Source organism: Pelodiscus sinensis, chromosome 28, assembly GCF_049634645.1.
Source record: "Pelodiscus sinensis isolate JC-2024 chromosome 28, ASM4963464v1, whole genome shotgun sequence".
In the NCBI taxonomy this organism is placed as follows: domain Eukaryota; kingdom Metazoa; phylum Chordata; order Testudines; family Trionychidae; genus Pelodiscus; species Pelodiscus sinensis.
Genome location: NC_134738.1, coordinates 11,334,338 through 11,359,172, shown reverse-complemented (window position 1 = coordinate 11,359,172; position 24,835 = coordinate 11,334,338). Strand labels below are relative to the sequence as shown.

General features: G+C 50.8%; 2 protein-coding genes across 7 annotated transcripts in view; both read left to right on the top strand.

Moving 5' to 3' along the window:
• Nucleotides 1-11,478, top strand: part of PIWIL2 (piwi like RNA-mediated gene silencing 2) — a 41,341-nt gene extending 29,863 nt beyond the window's left edge. For 5 of the 6 annotated variants that reach the window (XM_075910751.1, XM_075910750.1, XM_075910752.1 and 2 more), the window contains 3 exons: nucleotides 2,234-2,487; nucleotides 3,710-3,817; nucleotides 8,682-11,478. In XM_075910751.1, coding sequence (XP_075766866.1) covers nucleotides 2,234-2,487; nucleotides 3,710-3,817; nucleotides 8,682-8,838 — 519 coding nt within the window. In that variant the 3' untranslated portion in view covers nucleotides 8,839-11,478. The remainder of the gene's footprint in view (nucleotides 1-2,233; nucleotides 2,488-3,709; nucleotides 3,818-8,681) is intronic. The other variant, XM_075910753.1, reaches the window with a different exon arrangement.
• PPP3CC (protein phosphatase 3 catalytic subunit gamma) overlaps nucleotides 1-24,835 on the top strand; it is a 288,696-nt gene that overhangs the window by 176,851 nt on the left and 87,010 nt on the right. The gene's annotated exons all lie outside the window — the stretch shown is intronic.

The window sequence follows — 24,835 nt, the reverse complement described above, 5'->3', positions numbered from 1 at the left end:
GTCACTTAGCCACGCCTCTAGCTGCAGCATCTCCTCTCTGGGGTCGTACAACCCTGCTGGCGGCAGGGCTGGGGGTAATGCAGCCAGGCTGGGGGAGGAGCTGCTTGTGGGGGGTGCTGGCTCCCAGGTGCAACAGGACCGCGCTCCTCTCTAGTGGCCACTAGCTCTTGGGAGAACAACCCTGTGGATCAGTGGACCCTGATGTCTATCCACAGGAGACATTTCTATCCACCGAGTCAGACCTAACTCCTTCTAACCCACTATTGTGTCTCAAATAAAAGCAGAAACCATTGAAAGTGAAGCGAGTGAATAAGAGACTTTGCAGACCTCGCCTTGAATCGAAAATGCTGAAATGGCCCCTAGTTTGGCACGGCATGTATGATTTTCCTTATCTCAGGGACTTGCTTAATTACCTCAGTGAAGGCTACTGTGCAACTGGGGCTCTTGCTGAATAGCTTTTCTCGCCATCAGTGCTGCTATCTGTCTTAATGGGTTAGACTCCCCTGTCTTTGAACAACCTCAGCACTTCTATCTCGTCATAAATTCCCTCGGTGCAAAAAAGGAATGGTCCGCTCTATGCGAAAGTGTAAGGGTCGTTACGTTGCTGCTTGATTATTTCTCTACTTCAGCACATCGTGTATATGCTTTCAGCTAAAATGGGCGTCCGCGTGTCTGGGAGGATGGCTTTTTTGCAGTTAGGTCTACTTTCAGGCTTTGAGGTGCAAAGGCACCAATTTAAAAAGAAGTCCTATTTATAAAGGTATCAATTAGATACAGTGGACTTTTATCTCTTGAGGAAGGTGCCAGATTGACCGCCCTGAAACTGAAGTCTAGATACAGGATAGATCATTCCTGGATAGCGGTGGGGCACGCTCTTCCCGATACTGTCCTCGGACCATGCCTTAATGGAGCTTTAGAATGAGTGCGCTTGTAGAGGAAGGAGGGGGATTCCGTTTGTGGCCCATTCAGTCCATGGTATTCTGATGAGACTGCCCAAAAGGGTGCTGGTTGTGATGGTGGTGGCTTTTTAGAATGTGGAGACTTGTTCCCTTGGGGCTGGACTGAGACCCGGCCAACTCATTTCACATGGGGATCGATGAACCAGCATCTTTCAGGACTGCGGTTCAATTAGCAGTGACTGGTGTCGAACAGCCGACTGACTGCCTTGAAACCCCACGCACAAGGCTCAGTAGTGTGTCTTTGTGCTTGTGTAGTGCTTGTGGCCCATTGTGTCTCACAGCATGCAGGCTTTCACTTCACAGAATAAGTTTCTAGGCCGTGTGGTTGGGGCTATAATCTTCCAGATAGAAACTGAGGCAGCATTATCTCAGCCTGAAAAACCCGGCTTCAAAATTGGATGTTAACTCTCTGTGTTATCCTGAGCGTTAGGAGTTAGCAGTTGAGGTTCACAGTTACTGACCTCAGTCCCACCAAGTGATGCTGCACGCAGCAGTGACTTTAACTAAAAGTCCATGTCAAACTGTCCGCTGATGCCAGTGGGTATTCTCTTAGGCTGTGTCTACACTACAAGGGTTTTACGCAAAAACAGGCAGAGCGTCCACACCTCAAGCGTGTTTTTGCGCAAGAAAATCCACAGAACAGAGGGCTTTGCCGGTAGAGTTATTCCTCTCCTCATGGGGAATAACTCCTTTTTGCACTGCAGCTCTTGTGCAAAAAGGCAGGTGTGGATGCTCCGGAGGGGTTTTTGAGCTAGAAACCCCTATCGGAAAAAGCACAGGTGCTCTGATGGCTGTTCAGTGAATGCCAATCAGAGCTTTCTTGCTCAAGAGTGTCCATGCAGTGTGGACGCTCTCTTGTGCAAATGCACATCGCTTTTGCAATGTGCTTTGAGATCTGGACGCGCTTTTGCGCAAGAACTCGTCCGCAAAAGGCTTTTTGTGCAAAAACCCTGAAGTGTAGACTAAGCCTTACAGAGCCAGGATGGTACTTGACCTTATATTTGTGGGCTCTTGGATCGTAATCCCAAGTATAATTCACCCTCCTTCACAGCATTAGGCTGTACTGCACTAAGACCTCAAATTCACCCATGTTACCTTAGAACCGTCTTACAATCATAGGGTTAGGAGGGGCCACGGAGCTCATCTAGTCTAACCCTGCCCCCCATCAAGCTTCAGAATCTGTTGTGTCTAAATCGAAGACCGACGCCTATCTAGCCTCCCTTGGAAAAGCCCCAGTGAAGAAGCGTCCACTCTTTGTCTTGTTTCCTGCTCAGGTGAATCACTGTCTGCCCGAGAAGATAGCTGTTTACAGAGATGGGGTGTCGGACAGCCAGCTGACCACTGTGGCGCACTATGAGATCCCACAGCTCCAGACGTGCTTTGATGCTTTTGAGAACTACCACCCCAAGATGGTGGTCTTCGTGGTGCAGAAGAAAATCAGCACCACTCTCTATTCTGCTTCCACTGAGCACTTTGTAAGCCCTGTTCCAGGGACTGTAATTGACCACACTGTCACCTGCAGAGACTGGTGAGTGGCAGGTGACCCACAGAGTCTGTTCTTTGGCAGCCTCCATGTTCCCTCCCTCCATCACTCTGTAACTGCCACTAAAAGGGGTGCTTGTGCAAACCTAGCACGTATTTTAGTTCCAGAGCAAAGGGCAGGAAATTGCCCTTTCTAGCCACAGAGAATGCACTAGTGAAGTTGATACATAGACTTTCTAGACCCCAGAAGTTCAGTTCAGCCCTTAAGCCAGGGCTACTCAACTTTGGAAGCCCCGGGGGCCACAACGATACTCACAGCACATGCCGAGGGCCGCAACTTAAGTGTGGTTGCATAGACATGCAAATGTATGCAAATAATTTTTCACACAATGCCCCGGCGCTCCCCGCACCACCTCCCGGGGGGCTAGAAACGCCAACACCCTGTAGGCGCGTTCCAGTCTGCTTGCGTCTTTCAGTGCTCACCCCGCCTGGGAGTCGCCTCGCCGTTGTGAAGTGTGTCCCCAGTGGAGGCCATGATCAATGGAGCCCACCCGTGGGCCGCATGTTGAGCCCCACGTAAACCCGGGCTGCAAACAAACAGGCCGCGTGTTGAGTAGCCCTGGCTTAAGGCAGCCTACTGAGGCAAGTAAACCGTGTAATGCCATTTGCTCTAGAATGCTTTCTCATAGGGCCTTGCAAAGAGAGTCCCTGTCTGCTTTGTACATGAAACAATATCCCTGGAGAATAGTTCTAAGTAAGTGCAAAAGCTTTGTCTCACCAACAGAAGTTGGTCCAATAAGAGATTCTGTCTTCTTTCCTGGGAGCAACGCAGCAGCTGCAATGATAAAAACATTTTCCTAGCATGTTGATAAGGAGGGGTTGGGCTCTGTCCTTGCTTACATTTCCCATCCATTTCTTCAGTTGCTTTCCACCACACAACGTGCTGCATGAATATAGACTGAAATACGTTAGGGGTGGGGTACAGCAAGGCTATGGCAGCCGTGCATAAGAGCTCTTGCATCGCTAGCGCGTAGGCATTGCTGTTGTACCCTGGCTGGGTAGATGTTACTGTGGGAGGGCACGCCGAGGGTGTAAGCGGTGAGGTCGTGCAGTGATTTCAACTTAGAATGGGGCCTTGATAAAGCAAACTCAGCCTCCGGTGTAAAACGCTTTTAATCGCTCTGCTTAAGAAACAGCCACTGGCTTTTCTCTTGTCTGCGCACGGATGACTTGACTCTCTTTACAGTGTTTCTCTTTCTCCTTCTCAGGGTGGACTTTTTCTTGCTGGCGCATCACGTCCGACAGGGCTGCGGCATCCCGACTCACTATATCTGTGTGCTTAACACGGCCAACCTCAGTCCCGACCACATGCAGAGGTGAGAGCGCAGAGCCAAAGGCCCCTCTTTACGAAACTGCGCAGCAGAGAGAGAGGCTGAGTAGCTGGAGGTGACGCTGTAACACCCTGTACCTCAAGTCCTCAGTGTTTTGCGACATCTTTGTCCGAACCCTGCTCTAAAGAGAAGTGCCGGTTACTCCCTTGTGCTGTCTGATGTGATTGCTAAGGTGCATTCAGCAGCTGCTCCCCCCCCCCCCCCCCCCCCCGAAATATTGGCTGTCTGCTGCTGAGAGTCAGTGTGGTGGACTTACTGGTGAAGTGACCTGATCCAGCGCAGCACATTTTCATTTTGGAAATGAACTCTGACTTGACTTGCAACATTTGTCCTACTCAGCAAGGCAGGGTTGCCTGCCACATGGGTGTCCTTGCATGGTATTTCCTGTTTCTCTTTTTCAGGAACATACTAGCTTGGGTTATTCTGGAAATTATTGAACGGGGATGGAGGAACCGTGGGCAAAGTCCAGCAGTCGTGAGGTCAAACTCAGATTGGTTTGGCCGTTTCTTGTAATCTCGTGTTCTCCAGCAGAACATACTGTTGGGAACTGATCTTGCAATAGACAACAGCAAAGCTGGAACGCTCCCCAAGGCCTGTTGTTCCACAACGCTCTCTGTATGGAAGCTAGCTGGAGACCAACTTACCTATCCCTTTACAAAGAACGAGGGGAAATTACTTCTGGTCGTGCTTTAGCTCATTGGTCCGAGTGCTAAAGACTCAAAAATGAATGGTAGAGAGAAGGCACATTGGGCATTCCTACTTCCCCTTTTTCATTATACAAAAGGGGGACGGAGAATCGATGGAATTGAACAAAAAATGTAAATGTGATTAAACTCTACAATGTATAATTAGCGCATAGCCTGTGGAACTATCCGTGACGATTATAAGTGAGCAGGATTCAAAAAACTGTTAGAAATCTATGCATAATGAGCATATGCACCGTTTGCATGAAATAGGTCAGTGCTTTTTTTAAGGAGAGGATCAGGAACAGACTTCCGCTGTGGATAAATCTTCCTGTATATTTTAGAAAAGTGCATCTGTCGGTCCATCTGAGTCCTGTTTGTCAAGAACTCCACCTAAAGGGGAAGAGCTAGGAGCACCAAATGTGGTGTGTAGCTTCCTCTTAAAGCTAGGGCAGGGTTTGGTTGTGCTAGGACCATGGGATGTGCCTGGAATTTGATTATTTCTCATAAAATGGAAGGCGAGGGTCTGGTAGGAGGGACAGTTGTGCTGCAGAATGACCACAGGAGGGCAGCAAGGGGCCAGAGATGGGGACTGGCACGTCTGTAACCCCGGCAGGGGGCAGGAGTGGAGAAAAAGACAGCTATCTAGTATATTTCAGAGAGTTTATCTGTTCCCCAGCTGGGGGACATGCACCTCTCCCCTGGCTGTGCCCTCTAGCGCTGCAGCAGCCATGGAGAGGCGCTTCTCACCTGGCCCCAAGCTGCTGTGGTGAGAGAGGGCTCGGGTTGTCCTCTCTCCCCAGGGCAGCCTGTGTCCTGACCCCCTCCTCCCCAACCCCACATCAGAATAATTGTTTACATGAAGGAAAACAAAACTTATTTGAGTTAAGGGCCCGAGCAAGGCCAGGTAAACCTTCTAGTTACTCCATAATGGTCCAGTAGGGATATTTTGCACCTTCCTCTGAAGTCACTGGTGCTGGCTGTCAGGCTCCTCTCTTCCCCTTTGTGGCCTCTTCAAGGGTCTCAGGCCTGTAGCCTTAGCCTCTTGGGGGGGCGGGGTCTTTTGAGTCTCCTCTAAGATTGAAGTTGCAGCTCATGGTGCTACTGTTGCCTGTCTTCGGTTCAGTACCCACCCTTCTGTTCCTTGGGGAATGACGGGGGCTTCAGAATGAAAGCGATACAGAGAACACATCTTCACGCAGGGCTCAGCTTACCAGACAGTCGCCCGTCTTCCACACGGAGACCATGCTAGGAAGAGAGTCCTTCAACACCTGTCCTCGGTGTCTTGGTCACAGTGTTATTGTGACTGGGGTACATAGGGGTGCGAGGCACCTCTCTGCCATCTGCCTTTAGCGTGAGGCAGTGTTGTCTGTCCCTGCCGGGGGTCAGCTCCCCACCTCCAATAGACCAGGGCACGACAAGCCAACCCTGCTCACCCGCTGAAGGCTCCGCTGTCCCTCTGCAAGTTCACGCTGGGTCCATTCCAACCAGCAGGCCCGACGAGCTTCTCCATGAGGCGTCCAGTTGGCGGCTTCCAAAGCAGCACCCGACCCCGCTTTAGCTTCTGCTCACCACTTAGCACGCAGCACTAGACGTGTGTATAGTAAAATGAAGCAAAGCAGAGAGTCAAGTCGTAGCAACTAGAAGTTTTGAAAACAAACCACGGACTCAGAAGTTCAGGGCTGGAAGAGACCTCAGGAGTCATCGAGTCCAGCCCCCTGCCCAAAGCAGGACCAACCCCAACTCAGTCATCCCAGCCAGGGCTGTGTCAAGCTGGAATTTAAAAACCTCTAAGGATGGAGATTCCACCCCCTCCCTAGGGAACCCATCCCAGTGCTTCCCCACCCGCCTAGGGAATCGTTTTTCCTCATTTCAAACCTAGACCTCCCCCACTGCAACTTGAGCCCATTGCTCCTCGTTCTGTCGTCTGCCCCCACTGAGAACAGCCTCTCTCCAGCCTCTTTGGAACCCCCCTACAGGTCGTTGAAGGCTGCCCTCAAATCCCCCCTCACTCTTCTCTTCTGCAGACCAGTTCCCTCAGCCTCTCCCCAGCCCCCTAATCATTTTCATTGCCCGCTGCTGGAATCTCTCCAATTTGTTCACATCCTTTCTGTAGTAAGGGGGCCCCAAACTGGACACACTACTCTGGATGTGGCCTCCCCAGTGCCGAATAAAGGGGAATAATCACGTCCCTCTATCTGCTGGCAGAGCTCGTCCTCATGCAGCCCAATATGCCATCAACCTCCTTGGCTACAATGGCGCCCTGTTGATTCGTATCCAGCTTCTCATCCACTGGAATCCCCAGGTCCTTTTCTGCTCAACAGCCACTTTAGCCCGTCGGCCCCCAGCCTGTAACTATGCTTGGGATTCTTCTGTCCCAGGTGCAGGACTTTGCACTTGTCTTTGTTGAACCTCATCAGATTTCTTGTGGCCCAATCCTCCAATCTGTCCAGGTCACTCTGCCCCTACCCTCCAATGTATCTACCCCTCTCCCTAGCTTAGTGTCATCTGCAAACTTGCTGCGGTGCAATCCATCCCCTCGTCCAGGTCATTAATAAAGATGTTGAACAGAACCAACCCCTCTTGATAGCACTGCCGACGAGACACCGAGCTGTTGATTGATACCTGTTGAGCCTGACAATCCAGCCAGTTTTATGTCCGTAAAGATTATGTATGAACTTGAGTCTTAGCATCCATTCTAGAGCCCAGACTAACTTAACGCAGTACGTTGTTAGAGGAAGTATTGCTCACCCAAAGTCCCTCTACTCAGGCCCCGCCCTGTTGGGTATAGATCAGTGTGACTCTGAGATCGCTTTGCATTACAGGATATACCAGACACATCATTTTGGTAGAATTCCTCAACCCTCCTGCTGTTTGTTCCTGTACTTATCATCGAACACTAGAACTGGAAGGGACCTTGATGGATCATCCAATCCAGTCCCCTGCCCTCAACGGCAGGACCCAGCACCGACTAGATCGGGGTTCCCAACCTTTTTCGGTCCCTGTACCCCCTTGGCTTTTAGTAAACCTTCCCATGCCCCCTATTCAATATGAAAGGAAATAGATTCTAGATTCTAGAATCCACAACTTTTTTCACTAACACTGCTACTTTTGGAATATTTCAATGAGGGTAATCTAGTTATTTACAAAATATTCCCCGTACCCCAGGTTGGGAACCCCCCTGGTCTAGATCATCCCTGACCGGTGTCTGTCCAACTTGCTATTAAATATCTCCAGAGATGGAGATTCCACAACCTCCCTAGGCAATTTATTCCAGTGTTTAAACCACCCTGACAGTGAGGTATCTTTTCCTAATGTCCAACCTAAACCTTCTTTGTTGCAATTTAAGCCCCTTGATTCTCGTTCTAGAATAATCTCTCAATTCACCCTGGGTAAGTGTGATCTTCGGCACACAGTGTGAGGTGCACAATATGCAACTGGCCAGGCAGGGGGTCGGCGGTGTCCTTTACTTTCCTCTGGGTGTCTCTAATCTGTCTCCTCCTGCTAACCTGCCTTAACTCTAAGAGCGTAATTTCAGTGCAGATACACGGCAGAGGGCTCACAGACTCCCATGGGTGAGCTAGATGTCTGACCCAGGAACCCCGGGACAGCCCTATGCATCCTCTGTGCTCTGTCAGTTGCTATGAGGTGGTCCATGGGTTATAGCTGTGTTGGGTCTTGGATTGAGTGAGAGTGACCTCCCCCTAAGGTGCACATGGTCACTTTGCACAGCTTTGGTGGCCTCCTTTTAACCTGCTAGGACTGGTCTATGCAGCTTTCCACAAAGCAGAGGGAATTTTCCTTGCTGGGGATTGACACTGACAAATCCTCACCCAGTTCCTGCAAGAAGCTCCTTGCAAATCGCTCCTGGGGCCAGAAGGAAATCCCTTGCCCCTTGCGATGCATAGACGGTTCATAAAGTTGAGCTGATACCCTTTGAAGACTCCTAGTGTTCCAAATACATTTCGTGTGCCGCCGTCAGAGAGAGGTTACAGGTTTGCCGCAGTCCGACCGTTCAGTGCGAAGGGTTTGGCCCTTAACGCGCGCCTCTCCGGTGGCCTCGAAAGGAGCCATCCCTCAGCACGTGCCGCTTGTGGGTAGGATACGCCACGTCCCAAGTCGGGAGGTACGAATACTAATGGACTCTCTTTTCCTCCTGTTTCTAGGTTGACTTTCAAGCTTTGCCACATGTACTGGAACTGGCCCGGCACCATCCGAGTCCCAGCCCCTTGCAAGTATGCCCACAAGCTGGCCTTTCTCTCCGGACAGTTTCTGCACCATGAGCCTGCTATTCAGCTCAGCGAGAAGCTCTTTTTCCTGTAGCCGGGGATGCTGGGAGGAGCCGGGGGAGAATCCAGCTCCTCAAAGTGCCGATGGCGAAGGGAGCCTCTTGGATGGAGCTTTGTTGCTCTGTGGTCCCTCGTGGGACACTGCGCACGGCGGCTTCTGACCGCCACGGGAAGGGAGACTGAGTTTGTTTTAATAATTGTATAGCTGAGGTTTTGCTTTTTACTTGGTTACTTAAAGGACACTGGAAGGTGAGACCCAGAAACGCGACCTCCTTTAAAATCGATGCAGTAATCCAGCAGCGGGGGTAGGCCTGTCTTCCCTGCAGTATTGACCGAAGGCTGAAGGTACTTAGCAGAGCCCACGTAAGAGCAGGTGTCTCCTAAGAGCTATTTGCAAAGGGATGCGAGGAGGCAACAGGACCAGATCAGTCTTGTGTTCAGTTTGCAGGCGATTAAATCTCTTCCCAGGCAGCTGGTTGCCCATGGAAAGGGGATGGCAGGGTCCCATGGTGGGGAGAGTTTGAGCTCGCTTGCTTCTTCGACATGGTCGAGGCCAGTCCTTATGCCCACCTTGCTCCCAGGGCTGCTGCTCTGCTGTAGCATGTCTGGTGAAGATGCACTATGCTGATGGAAGACGGCTCTCCCTCTCCTCTTGGCATAATGAGTGCCCCACAGCGACGGGCAGAAGCTATGGGGGGGAGTGCCTTTCCGCCGTTTGAGCACTGGGGCGGGCGGCTCTTAGGTCCCCGATACATGCGTCGCCCAAAGGGGTGACCTTTTTCACACCCCTGAGTGACGGAAGTTACATCAACTTAAGCGGGTGGGGTAGACAAGCCCTCAGGAGAGAGTTAGGAACGTTTGAGCATGGAGCTTGTCCTGTAAATGCAGCCTTCAGGGGTGTAGGTCCCGGACATGCAACAGCAGGTGGTGGGGAAAGTTAAATCTTCACAAGGCATCCCTGCTTTCTTGGGGGGTGGTTTTGAGGCAGCTGCAGTAGGAGCTGCATTAAGCCAGAGCTCAAGGAAAACACTAAATAGGACATTCTCCAACTTCAAGATAAGTCTTCAATGAGACGTTAAGCCTGAATAATTTGTGTGTGTGTGTATGTGTGTGTCTCTCTCTCTCTCTCTTCCCCTCTCCCCCCCCCCCCCCAATCTTGGTCAGCGCCTTGGATTAGAGGGCATGGAAGTAACTAAATAAAAACTGCATTTGTTGTATGTTCTTTCCTTTTCCCCACTTCCTCTCTCTAAAGCTTTTTACGCCTGTTCTTGTGTAGTTTCTAGTTTACCACAACAGTTTGCAGTAGACCCCAAAAAACTCTGGAAATGTATGAAACCGTATTGGTCGGCTAAGGCCCAGGATTACCATGGCAGCCTGGGAAAAAGTTCTTTTTAGAGTTGTCAATTGGTTCAGAATTTCAGGCACCCAAACACAGGTGACTAACCTCTCCACAGGAAATGTTGGTTTACTGGAAAACGAGGGTTTGTGGGTTTAAAAGGTGTTGGGGTGATGAACTGAGCCGTTATGGACCATGGAGTGCGACTTCTAAAATATCCCTTTACCTAGATGATTGGGTTAGCCCCAGTGCATGCCTCTGCAGTATTACTTTGCGAGCTGTTGGATTAGCGACCCAGCAGCGTTTCTGGAGCAATTATTGATCTTTCTGCTCGTCCAACAAACAATCCATGTTCCCAAAAAAAGAAATTACTGTTTCTGGAATAAACACCCTACCTATTTAACTGTGCTGAATTCTTGTCCCTCTCCTAATTTCCAAACCAAAGCCCTCAGTGGACTTGAAAAATCTGACAGGCAATGTTTAGACTGCCCCCTCTTGTGCAAGAGAATATGCAAATGAGGCAAAGCGGTGAATATCACCACACTTCATTTGCATACTTAATGAGCTGCCATTTTTGCGCAAAACCCCCCCTCTTGCACAAGAACCGTTCTGCCGTGTCTCCTAATAGTACTTTCTGTGTTTTGAATGTAACTTTCAATGGTTGGTTGTATTTTTTTTATGCTTTACAAATATCAGTGTTTACATGAAACCAAAGACAACATAGTCCCTGATCTGTGTCTAAAATATCCCTTGTCACTCTGAAATTTATTTGAAGCTTTTACATTTGTACTTCATTTTTCCTTTTTGTAAAACCTAATGCTTTAAAGAGCAGGATCCTACAATTTTATTTGTTTTTGCAGACGTGCTTAAAAGTTACCAGTTACTGTAGGAAATATAATTTTTAATTCTTTCTCTCAAGTCTGGAATAGCTGTTTCCCACTTTTTTTCCAGTTGCCATGTAAGCATGGTGCATCCTCAGGAAAGATACATTTGTGCATTTCAACTGTTCAGCATGTTTTTATTTGTATGTGAGGGGATGAGGCTAAAAACCCCTAGAATTTTAAAGCTGCCTATGAATATGTTGCAATGCCGGTCTAGAATGGTTGGCTTGAAGATTTCTCTGTGAATTCATTGGATTTCATTTTGAAGCTGCATTTGAAAAGTTTCTGCCTCTGTCCAATTGCTCCTTTCAAGATTTCCACAAACTGGGTGAAGATTAAAGAATCTCGTATGCCTGGTTTTGTAGCCTCGCGTCTCAGTTTTAATATCGAATGGTTGAAAAACTTTTGTATAAACGTGTAGCTCTGTTAAACTCAGTAAAATTATAACCTAACTCTCTTAAACGTCTTTTCCTTACTGTGTTGAAAAATGTGGGGGTGTTTTGTTTTTGGGGTGTTTGTTTTTTGCATTGGACTGTACCAATTTTAAGTGGTGAGACCGCTAGTGAAATGGCAAAAATCTCCCTTTTTGGAGAGGCGGTTTGCTAGGCTAGCGCAGTGGAACAAGCGAGGGAAAGCGGAGGGCATCAAAGTGCGTTCACCAGGCCTGTCCTTAGAAACACACATTCCTCAGATCTAACAGGTAATTTCTGAATGAAGAATGTGACCGCCAGTGTTCTGATCAGCATCAGGAAGAAAAGCCAAAAGACTCCCGAACTGGTACAGCGCGTTGGGCAGGGTTCTGTGTAACTGCTGCCAAGCAGAGTGTAGTTTGGTTTCATTCATTCTCAGTTGATTTCTTGACCCAAGGGATCTGACATTTTGCTTCCTCCAATCCCCTGCCTGGGAGCAGGTATTTAAGTCCCTGCTGGTCAGATTATTCCTTTGAGTTGGAGGCTCAAGAGGAGATTTGGTTGATGTGAAATACAGGTGACCCTGACTTACGACCTCCCAACCTGAGGACCCCCCCACACACATTTACGGCCGCCCTGCTCTGGTGGCCACCTGGTACAGCCCCTGGCCGGCTCTGGGTGCCATTTGCGCCACTGGCTCCCAAAGACTACAACTCCCAGAAGGCAAAGCCGGCCAGAAACGGGACCCCCATTCATAACATCGCCCCTATGGGCAATAAGGGTTCGACTTACGATGGCCTGACTTATGACCACTCTCCAGGAACCGATTAGGTCGTAAGTGCAGGGGTTGCCTGTACATGTGGAATTCTCCAGTCATCTGTCCTCTCCCCTCCACCCACCCCTTCAGCATTGGGTCAGGTCTTGTGCTTTGTGTCGCCAAGGTGAAATAACACTAGTAGTTGGCTTTTCACAGAGTTGGCTCTTACAATTTTTTTTGAAGTGGGGGGGGGGGGGGGGGAGACTGATGTGGCTCTGTAATCCAGAGGCAAGCTGGTCATCCAGATAGTCTTTGCATGTTGTCTGGCAAGTGCCCTTAGAAGAAACGGATAATAGTTGTGTGCAAGCTACCAGCTATCCCCACTCCTAGGTTATGTCTAGACTACAGGCTTCTTTCAGAAGAACCCTTTTTCGGAAGAAATCTTCCGAATAAACCTCTTCTAAAAGAGAGCGTCCACACACACACAAGCGCATCAAAAAAGCGATCTGCTTTTTCAAAAGAGAGCATCCATGCTGAACGGACTCTCTCGCATGTAAACTGTGATTCCTATGGGCAGAGTAGCCGCCAGGGCACCAGTGCTTTTTCCTCTTCCCTCTTCTTTTGAAAGAACTCCCTCGTTCCCGTCCACACACGCCTTTTTCCAAAAGAGCTCTTGCAGAAAAAGGCTTCTTCCTTGTAGAAAGAGAGTTACCAGCGCTGGAAAAGCCTCTGTGTTCTTTTGATTTACTTTTGGAAGAACCCATTGCAGTGTGGACGTAACTTGGGTTTTGTCGGAAAAATGGCCGTTTTCCCAACAAAACTAGTGCAGATGTACCCCTAGGCTGCGTCTAGACTGGCAAGACTTGCCAGCTGTCTACACCGGCCGCTTGAATTTCCACAAGAACACTGACTTCCTACTGTAAGAAATCAGTGCTTCTTGCGGAAATACTATGCTGCTCCCATTTGGGCAAAAGGGCCAGTGTAGACAGCTCAGATTTGTTTTGTGCAAAAAAGCCCTGATCGCGAAAATGGTGATCAGGGCTTGTTTGCGCAAAAGCGCGTCTAGATTGGCATTGATGCTTTTCTGCAAAAAGTGCTCTTGCGGAAAAGCGTCCTTGCCAATCTAGATGCTCTCTTCCACAAATGCTTTTAATTAAAAACTTTTCCGTTAAAAGCATTTGCGGAAAATCATGCCAGTCTAGACGTAGCCTAGTGTGCAGGCTGTGGAGGGTGATGCCCTGGTCTGTGCTCTCAGCTCCTTGCTGACGGAGAGGTAACTCGGGGGATGGAAGAAATCCCAGTCGATCAGTTTTTCCTGCTTCATTTGTCTGACACTTTGCTCTTGTCAAGAGTGAACCTGAAGGGTTAAAACTGTGGCCTCAAGTATGGTGCACGACAGCACAAGCGTTCATCAACGCTGCAGACGGTGTGACCGACTGCCGTGCATCTGAGGGGGAAAAAAAGAACAAGGGGAAATCAGTAAACCCCTGTGCTGCTGTTCATTCTACAGCCGTGCCCTTAAGTATTTCTCGCTCAGATTGATTTGCCCAGTAAGTGCATTCTCAGACTTGTGAAAAGTGCCCTGTTCACTAGTATCCCTCCACCAAACAGGGCTCACCTATTGCTCCACTCTGCCAAAGTCCCTGATCTGACCCCACCATCCCTGGAGGGGAAAGCAGCATTTAGCCTCCCTGGGCCACTTTGATCCAGATCACTAACAAGGGACAGTGTTGTGCCAACTGTCCTGGGGTTTTTTTGTGTGGTGTAGACACCTCTCCCCTAAGAATGGGGCAGTCCGTGCTGGCGGGGGTTAGATTTGAACTGGTGGCCTAGAAAGGAGCCCTCCCTCCCAAGCTAAGCTCGCGTTGACAGGAATTTCACTAATGTTGAGGGACTTGTTTTAATGCTCTTGAATTTGATTTGCTATTTCCAGTGAGGTTCTACTCCGAGCGGGAAGTGTGGGGCCCTGAGTTTCATACAGGAGGGGTTTCCAGTCCAGTAAATGTTCGTTTCTGGTCAGTCTACTTTCTCTCCCTGGGCTAAGCCTGGATTTGTGAGCGTGCGATCTCTCTGGGCTTTGGCAGACCATGGGACTAGGGCTGGCTCTCTCGCACACCCCACCTGCCCCATTTCAGGAGAGGCGATAGGGCTTGTGGGGTCGTTCATGCACTCACCATTCTGGAGTAGCTCCGTGGGCGGCTGTTTTTACTCCAGAAGGAATGCCTTTTCAGCCACTCGGTGGCTCATGCTACCCTGGAGAAAAGAGGCTCTTATTCTGGAATTAGAGAGTCGGAGAGAGAGTTACTCCGGAATAGCGATAGGGTATGAATTGAGAGCGCTGCCTGAATCCAGCTTCTTTGTTAGACAATCCTCAAGATCCACCTTGACCAGGAGAAGAGAGCTGTCCCTTGAAGGCAGGTCAGCCCCCTTCTGAGACTCTTACGAAAACAAGCTCGTAGGGGTGTAAAAATCCTGCTGAATTGGTTAACTGATTAAGAGGGAGTGGGTGGGGGAGCTACTCCAGCCCCCTGCATGCGGAGGCACCCGGGCTCCTGATACCAGAGCAGCCCCCTGCCCATGGTGTTGGGACACCGAGTTGCCCGATGCTGGAGTAGCTCCCCCCCCCCAGTTGATGGTTAACCGGAACGGTTACGGGTGATGCTTAGCGATTAATCTTTCACAGCCCTGCAGGCTGCTGCTGCCATGGACGCGACCCTGGAGAGGAAGCAGCGAAGGGAAATAATTGCTGGATCAAGTCCATCCTTCGGAGCGTGCCTGAGAGGTCCCAGGTGAAGGGTGTAGCTGCCATCACATTGCCCTTATCCAAAAGGCTGCGGTTCTGTTCCCCCAGCCGCACTGGACACAGGCGACCGTGGAACGTGAAACCACGTGCTGGGGCTGAGGCTATTGTTAGCGGGAGCCGACCTGAGGGCTTGCCATGACTGGCTAGCGCATGGGCTGAGTGTTCAAACAGGTGGCAGCTTCGGCCGGGCAGTGACTCGACCCCATTACCAGGGTGTCTCATTCCCCCACGTCTGCGAGACGCTGGCTGAGCAATGTAGCATCGGCGGGGGCTGGAGACACACGGCGCCTCCCCTTTGCGTTCCCCGGGAGCTGCCGGACACCAGGTGCGCTTTGTGCATCTAAGGCTGCGTCTGCTATTGCCCAACGGCGGCGCCTCTCCTTGCCGGGAGCACAAGACATTCCCTGCATTGCTGCAATGCCTCGCTCCCTACAGGCTAAGATGTAGCCTGGGGCCACACTTTTACAACGTGCAGCGCCAAGGGGTGCTAGGTGCTTCCGGCTGGGGCTGCACGTTAGTTTCAGGTCCTGCCACGGCCGGATCATGGGGGAGACAGGGGAGGAGCTAACCGCGTTGGGAGTGGCTTGGTTCACTTGGGCGCTGCACAGCGCTGTAGCTTTGCTGCATTTGGAGAGGGGGGGGGTCTTTTCGCACCTTGGATTTTTTTGTTGGTCGCCTAATAAATCATTTTTAATCATGCTTAGTGTCTCTCATAGTTTCATGAAGTCCAAGGCTAGAAGGTACCATTGCGACCATCTGGTTTGATCTTCAGCCATAGGACTTCCTTGGAATAATTGAGAATAGATGTTTTTCTAAAGCAGTGTTTCCCAATTGCATCTGGCCACGGAACCCTTTTAAACTTGAAAGAATTTTGTGCAACCCCTACTAACAGTCTCATATATGGAGCTGAAAAAGTAGACCACAAATAAGTGAGGATAATAATAAGCAAATTCTAAACAAAGTCATGAGATCAACATTTAGTTGAGTGGCACATAGATTAATCGATCATAGTCAATTTATATTTTGCAGGTTTACATTTTTAAATACAAGAAATCATGGGACGATACTGACAAAGTATTCGCAAGAGCACGGCCTGCGCACTGCCCTACAAGCAACTGGTTGGACAGCTGAAGCTTCACCTTTGTCCGACGCGGTGCTCGTGTGTTTGTATTCAGTCACCCACGTGATCCACGCTCCCTGAGAGTGAGGATGGGGATTTGCAGTGGTATAGAACAGATGATTGCATCACTGCCTGACTCCACTGAGTAGTGACATCATCGTCCCCGCTCTCTGGCTAAGCTGGCATTACACAGGGACACGTATCGTGGCAAACACAAATGAAAATTGTTTTCAAGAAAGCTCATAAAAGTTTAAATGTTCATTATTTTTTAAAATCATAAACTGGGATTGTAATGGAATTTTCTCGCGGAACCATTATTTTCACTTTGCAGAACCCCAGGGTTCCACGGAATACCATTTGCAAAACATTGCTCTACGGCAGCGTTTCCCAATTGGTGCTCCGGGGAACTCTGGGGATCCGTGAAGCGAAAGCAAGGGTTCCGCGAAGAGCCGGCATTCTCCCCCCCCCCCCCCCCACCCCCGACAGAGCCATGGCGAGGGCTTTTTTTTTTTTTTTTGCTCAACGAAACGCAGCAGGGGCCTTTTTTTTTCTAAGGCAACTCTCGGGGTTCTGTGGCCAAATAAAATTGGGAAACGCTGCTCTACGGGAAAGAATTAATGGACACAAATTAGATATCCGAAAAGGCAACACACAGAAACCTGTAGTGTAGGAGAACACTTTAACCTGCCCAGGCACTCTTTAATGGATCTCTGAGTCACTGTATTGTTTCAGGCCAATTCCACAAGCCAAATTCACAGGGAAGGGTTGGAACTTAACTTCATTTACAAGTTTGAGTCTTATGAGAATAGATCTCTCCTGACTTGTACACTACCGTCTCCATCCTAATGACTTAACCAACCAAACAAACAATGGAGGTGCTAGTTGTTCTTATCAGCCTCTTATAACTACTTGCACAATCTATTCACTGTCTTTTTTTCCTCCTCCTCCCCACCCTTCCCTTATTTATTCTTAGATCTGGACTTTTAATACTCCAGTCATCTGAAGAAGCGGGTTTTACCCACAAAAGCTCACAATACCCTCTACATGTTTTGTTAGTCTCTAAGATGCTACTAGACCATTTATTAATTTTTAAGTTTTTCAGGGGGAATGAACATAACAGTCATCAAATGATCTGCCTCTGCTACCCATTCCCAGCTTCGGACACCCTCTCTGCCCATCCTGGCTAATAGCCATTGATGGACATAACCTCCATGAATCTATCTAGCTCTTTTTGGAACCCTGTTAAAGTCCACGCCTTCTCAACATCCTCCGGCAAGGAGTTCCACAGGTTGGCTCTGCCTAGTCACACTCAAAACAACCCTGTATGTGTGGCTTCAGCTGCAACTCAGCCTCTCTCCAGTCTGAGCGAAGTTGCAACTGTATGTTACTTTTCTTTGTAGTGCACAAAACACACAACAAGGAAAAGTTTCTGTAGTGGAAAGAAGCCTAATTTCAGTGCCTGGACAGACACAGGTGAAAGTAAACCTGTTGTGCGCAAACAGCAACTTGTTCACCCTGAACTTCTTTTTAATTGTAATAATGCCCTACCATAAAAAGATAGATTGCTCCTCCCAACACCACTTACTGCTTCCAGGGCCACCACCAAGCACTTACATTTTGCTCCCCATGACTCAGCAGTGTTTCTTGCTGACATGGATCCAAGTAGCTTCCCACGGCCCAACCTTGACCAAAGTCCCTGGCATTGGCCTCTCCAGTTTCTGCCGGAGTGTTCTCTGAGCTCTTCAGAGTGTTTTGTTATCCTTCGGTCACAGAGTGCATTCCCGCCTGCTAGAACCAGATTTTCAGAAGCCTGGTGCAAGCCAGTAAGAGGCCGGGGAGCAGTGGTGCCAAATCCAGGCATTAAAAGTCCCACTGGAAAGTCTACTTTTAAAGCCAAACCATTGGGTTTGGTAGAGATTTGTTTACCGGGTGGCTTTCTGGGCTGTGTAGGTTGCACTTGGTTCATGGTGTGAAGCTTTTCTCAGTGACTAGCTGGACTTGACATCTCCTGCAATGAAAGCGGAGGGTCTCACAAGCATGGGAACATCAAATAGCACGAGACTGGCAATAACTCCTTGGCAGAGCCTCTCAACCCAGTTACGTTGTCCTGGCTTCCGTAGTGACATCGTGTTATTGTTTCTGTTGACAGTAGCCCCTGTGGACTCCAATCAGGCCGCAGCGTGCCAAGTGCTAGGAGCTGCTCACACAAGTATAGAGATGGGCCGTAGCTCAAACTGCTCCATCCCGAGACGTAGAGTAGCAAACTGGGGCTAGACATGGCCTCATGCCCCCCGGGCCAGGAGGTTGGTGCACCTTGTGTTGGGAGGGCAGGCGGCAAGGGTGTTCTAAAAGAACAGGCAGTGGTCTATAAACACTAGTGACTAAGGAACAGTGGCTATACTCCTGGGGCGCTTGGGTAGCACCTGTCAGTGTGTGTTTTGGGTGGTGGGGGTCGGAGTACGTTATCTCCAGGGGAGCACAATCGGCAGTGACGTACACCTCTCCTCTACCACGCTGAGCTTATCTGATGATAATTGCAATGGGCAAGGTCTAGCTTGAATATTAGAAAAAACTCTTTCCCTAGGCAGGTGGGGAAGCGCTGGGCTGGGTTCCCTAGGGAGGGGGTGGAATCTCCTTCCCTAGTGGTTTTTAAGTCCCGGCTTGACACAGTGTTACCCACACACCTAGGCTATGTCTACACTCGCGGCTTCTTGTGCAAGGGTTCCTGTGCAAGAAGTCTTGCACAAGAAAACGTCCACGCTGCCATGTGCGCGCTGTGCTTTTGCGCAAGAGGGCCCGTGGCAGTGTGGACGCTCTCCTGCGCAAGAAAGCTCTGACGGCCATTTTAGCCCTAGGGCTTTCTTGTGCAAGAAATCCTTGCCGAGCGTCCACACTGCCCGCTTGCACAAGAGCTCCTGCACAAGAGGGCTGACACCTGTTCAAAAAGAGTGTAGCTCTTGCGCAAGAAGCCCCCTCTTACCACGCCGTACTGCACATTTCCTTGCGCAAGAGCGGGTGGGCAGTGTGGACGCTCTGCAGATTCTTGCGCAAGAAGCCGCGAGTGTAGACATAGCCCTAGTGTGGTTCACTGTCCCATGTAGTGGCACCTAGACCACTCACAGTGAGAGATAAGAACAAGGGAGCTCTACAGCCTAAGCTGAGAGCCAGCTGGCTTTATAGTAAGGATGTAAAGTGTCGGGTAACTGACTAATCGAACAGTCGATGCATTTTTTTCAGCGACTATTCAATTAGTCGATAGGGCACCTCGGCCTTTGAAGCGTAGCTGCTTTGAAATGCTGCGAGGAGCCTGACCCTGGGCTCCATGCGGCACTGCCACTTTGAAATACCCCCCGTTTCTTCCCCCCATCCTTGCTGTCTCTAGCTGATAGAGGCAGCAAGAGGGGGAGGGGAGAAGCGACTAGTTGAGTCGACTAGCCAATAAGCAGTTGCTTATCGGCTAGTCGACTAGTCCTTCACGTTCGTGCCTTATAGCTCAAGCTGTAGAGGCTCCTACACTGAGGTCTCCAGTTCAAATCCACCTGATGATGGTTATAAGAGCCCTGGCTTGGCTGATGTAGGTGGGGTTGGTCCTGCTTGTAGCTGACGGTTGGACTCGATGACTCCTGAAGTCTCTGCCAACCCTCAGATTATATAAGAGGGCAGGGTTGCCTGTGATAGCAGGGAACTGGACTCAATAACCCAGGAAGTCCCTTCCAGACTGTGGCCTATACTGCTCCGTGAGTGTGGCATGCTCTTGCCAGCTGCTTGGGGCAGGATGCCTCTTGGTTTCAGCCACTGTGCGGAGCTGGGAGATCCGGGACCACGCAGGCAGGGAAGAGCCGGTGGGGAGGCAGGACAAAGGGAGCCCGCTTTCATTGCAGGAGCATTTCGGGAGGGCTGGCCCGTGGCTCTTAAGAGAGGCTGCCGTCGCTAGTTCAGGTAACAACACAAGAAGCCCCCTCGCCTGCTATGTGTGGCCTGGCTGGCAGGGGACACACGGGCGGCTGCGGATGGCCGCAGTTCATTTTTGTGGATGTGGCTGCCGATACCAATTTTGTATCCATGCAGGGCTCTACGCGGAGCCTCTGCTCTCATCTGCCCCCTCTGACGTTACCGGCTTCACATCCTCTGTCTCTTGGTACAGTAGATTTCCAACAATCTGGAACATTTGGGACCTAGGTGGTGTCGGATTATCAGATATGCCAGACTATCAGGAGGTCCTAAAAGCGGGTTTTACACACACACACACACACACACACACACACACACACACACACAGTCTATACTGTATATAAAGTGTTTTTAACCCTTTTTATTGTAGCACAAGCACTGTCCCGTGTCACACAATGCCAGTGGCACATTGACTTGGTCCCATCCGGTTTCACTCGATTCAGCCGCTGCTGCCTTGTGACTCGTTTTTTGCCAAAGCTCACTCACTGGGCTCTTGCCATTTTGATGCCGGACTATGGGAAGTGGCCTACAATCGGATGCCAGACTATTGGAGTTTTGCTTGTACTTGCCTCCATCCCGGTTCGTTCCATTTATAATTATCTCCATTCCCAGGGCAGCTGGCCTAATAAGTCTCCTTTTTATAAACCGCCTTAATTGCCGCTGTAAGGAGACAAGGCCTGCTGTGTCCTTTACCCCAGGACTGCGGTGAGCCCCACCTCCTCCTTTCCCCCGCCGCCTGGAAAAGGGGCTGCCTTTCAGCTCCCATTAGCCAGCAACTGGCTTTCTGCCTCCAAAACCAGGGGCCTGCTTTGCAAGCGACATGACCGACCCTCAGGTTAGGAATCCGATGGCTAGCCCTGTCGTGTTCCTGCACCGCTGGGTCTGCTCGACGCTCTGGGGGATGCTCGAGAGCAGGTGACAGAGGCAGAGGCGCAGTGGGAGAGAGGATCGTGACGTGAGCTAGCAGCCATCGCTGGTTTCTGCCCAGAGCCGCTTCTTTGCTCTGTCCTGCAGCAGAGGGGGTTCTGTTGCTGGGCAGCACCGTGCTGCTTCTCCCTGGGGTTCCCACCGCCGCGCAGAAGGCGACTGGGTAGCTAATAAACTATTCATGCATCCCAGATCCCATTTCCTGCTGGTCAGGCCCTTTGATCCCATTAGCCACTCCGACGCGTAACCCTATCCGTGGCCACTGCACCCCTAGGTAGTGATGCCCCTGGCTGAGCGGCAAATTGGAGCAGAAACCGGTGAGGTGGGAATTCTCGGAGGATGATGGGCTCCGCCCGAGCCATTCTTGCGCCATGGGCAGTGGGCACGCGGCACATGCGCGGCCCCGCCCCAGGCGCACGGCACCTGATTGACGTGTATGGGGCACTGCGCCCCAGGGCAGCAACCTATGGGGGGTGTCTGATGCAGCGCTCCTTACCACTTCAATCAGGCGCCCCCCCATAGGTTGGCGCCCCGGGCAGCCCTCCCCTTAATCCAGCCCTGGCTCATGTACACGCTATTCCCCGGTGCTGTGTGCAAACTGCCCCTTCGCAACTCCCTGGTGCAAGAGCCTCAGACAAACCCGGCTGCCTCGTGCCGGGACGCAGCTACCTGTCTCTTTTCAGCACTCACACCAAACGTCACCCGCTGTACCCGTTCTCCTCCTGTCCCGCTTTCTCCCCTTAGGATGCCCCACGGCTTATGGGGACCACGTGTCCTGGAAAGGCACAGCAACCTCCAGGAATCTGGAAAAGGTCTAATGGTCCAGACAAAGACAAGTGCCCTGAGGGGTGCTCGAGAGACGTCTGGGGGGTGCTTCAGCACAACTGAAATTTGGAGAAAACTGAACTTTTGTTTTAAGTTTTACAGCGTTTTATTATTTTTGTACTTTTTACACCCAAAAATGTCCTTGCCCACCCAGCTACAATTAGGTTGTTTAAACAAATGTGTTGCAATGGTAGAAAAAAAAATTGTGTGTCTGAAAACTGTAGCTACTGGGGGGTACTTATTTTTTTTAAAAAGGGGTACTTTATTAAAAAAGGTTGAGAAACACTGCTTTAATTCACCCGGTTCCTCTAACTCCCTTTGGATGCGATTCCTGCCTGGCATACCCTGCCCCACACGGCACAGCAGCTCACGACCCGTTCTACCTGCCAGGACCCCGCGGAAGCAGACACCTTACAAGTGTGCGGCGTGCCAAGGCTCTGGCCTGCACCCACCCAAATCTTTGCATCGCCCACAACAGGGTGTCGTGCCTGTACGGGTGCAGAACTCACACAGCACTCAGCCGCTCCTTTGCTGCATGGCCGGTTGTGCTCTCCCAACGTTGACTATGGCAGTCTGTGGTGCAGTTGAACCCTTCAAAGGCTGTTCTGGAACGTCTCACTGGTTCTTCACTAGACCTCGTTCCGGTGGGGCCAAGAGGAGCCAGGCTGTTGAGGAGCCTTTTTATTTAATGAGGCTTCAGACAGAAACCTCGACGGCTTGTGATCATTAAAAATCTCCTGGCCGGTTTGCAAGAGTGTGGGGTTTATTAATTCCGAGTGCTTGGCACATTCTAGGTAGCTTGATGAACTGTCTTCTGCCTCCGAAACATTTCATCACAGGCTGCGGGGTACAACAATGCTCTGGAAATGTGACTGGTCGGCAGGGGGGTGAGGACAGGAAAGGACGACAGAAAGGTGGGCATTTAAAGCACGCGTGGTCTGGCTGAGAATCCTTCCAGAGAGTCCGTGACTGTGGGCAGCACCCACTTTGCATCAGGCCCACAGAGGCAAGGTCCTCTCCTCGCCTTCCTTTTTACAATACATAACGAGATGTCTTGATTTTTGGAGCCCGCTGTTGCCCGCGCGTGAATATTTCTCCACATACCAGCCACTTTTAATGAGACAAAGACCTATCCCCACTAGGCTGATTATAAGCAACAGGGTTATTATCTCAGCTGTATAAAAGACCCTGTTTTACATTATCAAAGGGGTCACGCTAAGCATGACCCTTCTCTCTAAATGCGGAGATGAGAGAGATCGCTGCTGGGTAATTTACAAGAAACGGTGTAATTAGGGGAATAGAACAGGGGAGTCACATAACAGGAGGGCTTCAAACACTCCCCATTGCACTGTTAAATAGCCCTGCTGTGTGCTCATTTGCTTACGACCCACCGAAAGGATGCGGACCCGCTCAAGTTGTAGCTGATGTCAGCGGGCAAACAAGCAGGTAAGCGAAGGTTTTGGTTTGTCACTAGCAGCGCTGGTTCTGTCCTGCCAGAGATGTCAGGAGGAAGAGACGATAGACTTGGAGGATAGAACCTCAAACGGGGACTTGGAAACCTGAATGCCATGCCCAGCTCTGCCACTGGCCTGGCTGGTGGCCTTGGGCAAATCACGTTGCTGCCCTATGCCTCTGTTTCCCCCTCTGTAAAATGGGGATGATAGTGACCATTGTAAAATGTTTTCAGGTCCATGAGTGAAAAGTGCTGCAGGAAAACTGGGAGTTGTTGCAGATGGGGATGAAAAGGCCAGTGCCTGAACACGGCCCCAAGCGTGGGACAATGGATGGTCTTTCGGTTAACGTGCAGGTCTGGCCTTGACGTGTGCGTGACCGTGGGACACTCTCATCCCTTAGCTTCCCTCTGTTTACATCAGGGCGGAAGCCACATTGCTCCATGGGCCTGCAGTGAATTCATTAAGGTTTGAAAAGCGCTGTGAGAGTCCCACAAGGCAGGAGCTAGAGAAGGACAAAGGGTCATTATTATTCATTTATTATTAATGCCCTAGTCTTCCACCCTGTTATGATGTTGTCAGCTACCCTGAGCCTGTGATTCAAGTCAGGTTAATCCTGCCCTCTGCCTGGCAAACGCAGTGCTGAGTGTGGGGCATGTAAGGGCTTGCCTGGATCTGGCCCAGCTTGCCTGGATCTGGCTCCTAAGGCGTGGAGCCCCCCCCCCCCCAGCATCGGGGAGCTGGGCTGGTGCTCCAGCCCTCCGCCACCCTCCTGCGCAGACTCTGCACCGATTCCACTCTTGCACATACCTCCAGCCCAGCCTGCTCCTACACCCTCCCAGGCCCACCAACCCCCATCCCACTCCTGCATCCTCCCTTCCATTCAGCCCCCTCTCCTACACTGAACGCCTCAATTTTGGCCTCACCCCAGGGCATGGGGGGGCCCCACAGAATCTACTAGCCTGACCCTCCCCCAAATTCTCAGTTGGTCTTTTTTTTTTGTTCCTTCTCACTTTTGTGCAGCCCCAACCGATTTTCCTGTGGGTCAGCGGCCCCCGACCCATAAAAGGTTCCCTGCTCCTGGTATAGCGGGTGCCTGGGAGTGCGGGCACAGTCAGCACAGGCAGAGGTGGAAGTGTAGATCCAGGCAGCGGCCAGCGGCCACCCCTCTCTCTGTCCCACACCCCGAGTGGGCCTAGGTTTGAACAGCACAGTCTCTCCTGGACCTGTCCTGCCCCTGGGTATACTGGTCTTGCAGCAGCCCCAGGCTGGCTCCAGGAGCTCCCTGTGCTGGGGGCTCTAGGAACAGCACAAACGTGGGTCACTCTCCAGCCTCCCCCCCCCCCCCCAGTGCCTCCCCCCACCTGCTGTCCCGATTTCAAGCCAGTCCCCAACTTGGGGGCTGGCTCTGGAGGGGCCTGTGACCCCCCACCCCGGTGTGTTCACACGTGCTAGTGAGGAAGCTGGGGGGAGGGCGGAGCATTGGGGGGGTGCATCCCCCCACCCCACTATTGTCACTGGGCCCCAAGAAAGGCCTCTCCCCTCCCTTCCCCTCCCCCACGTGCCACGT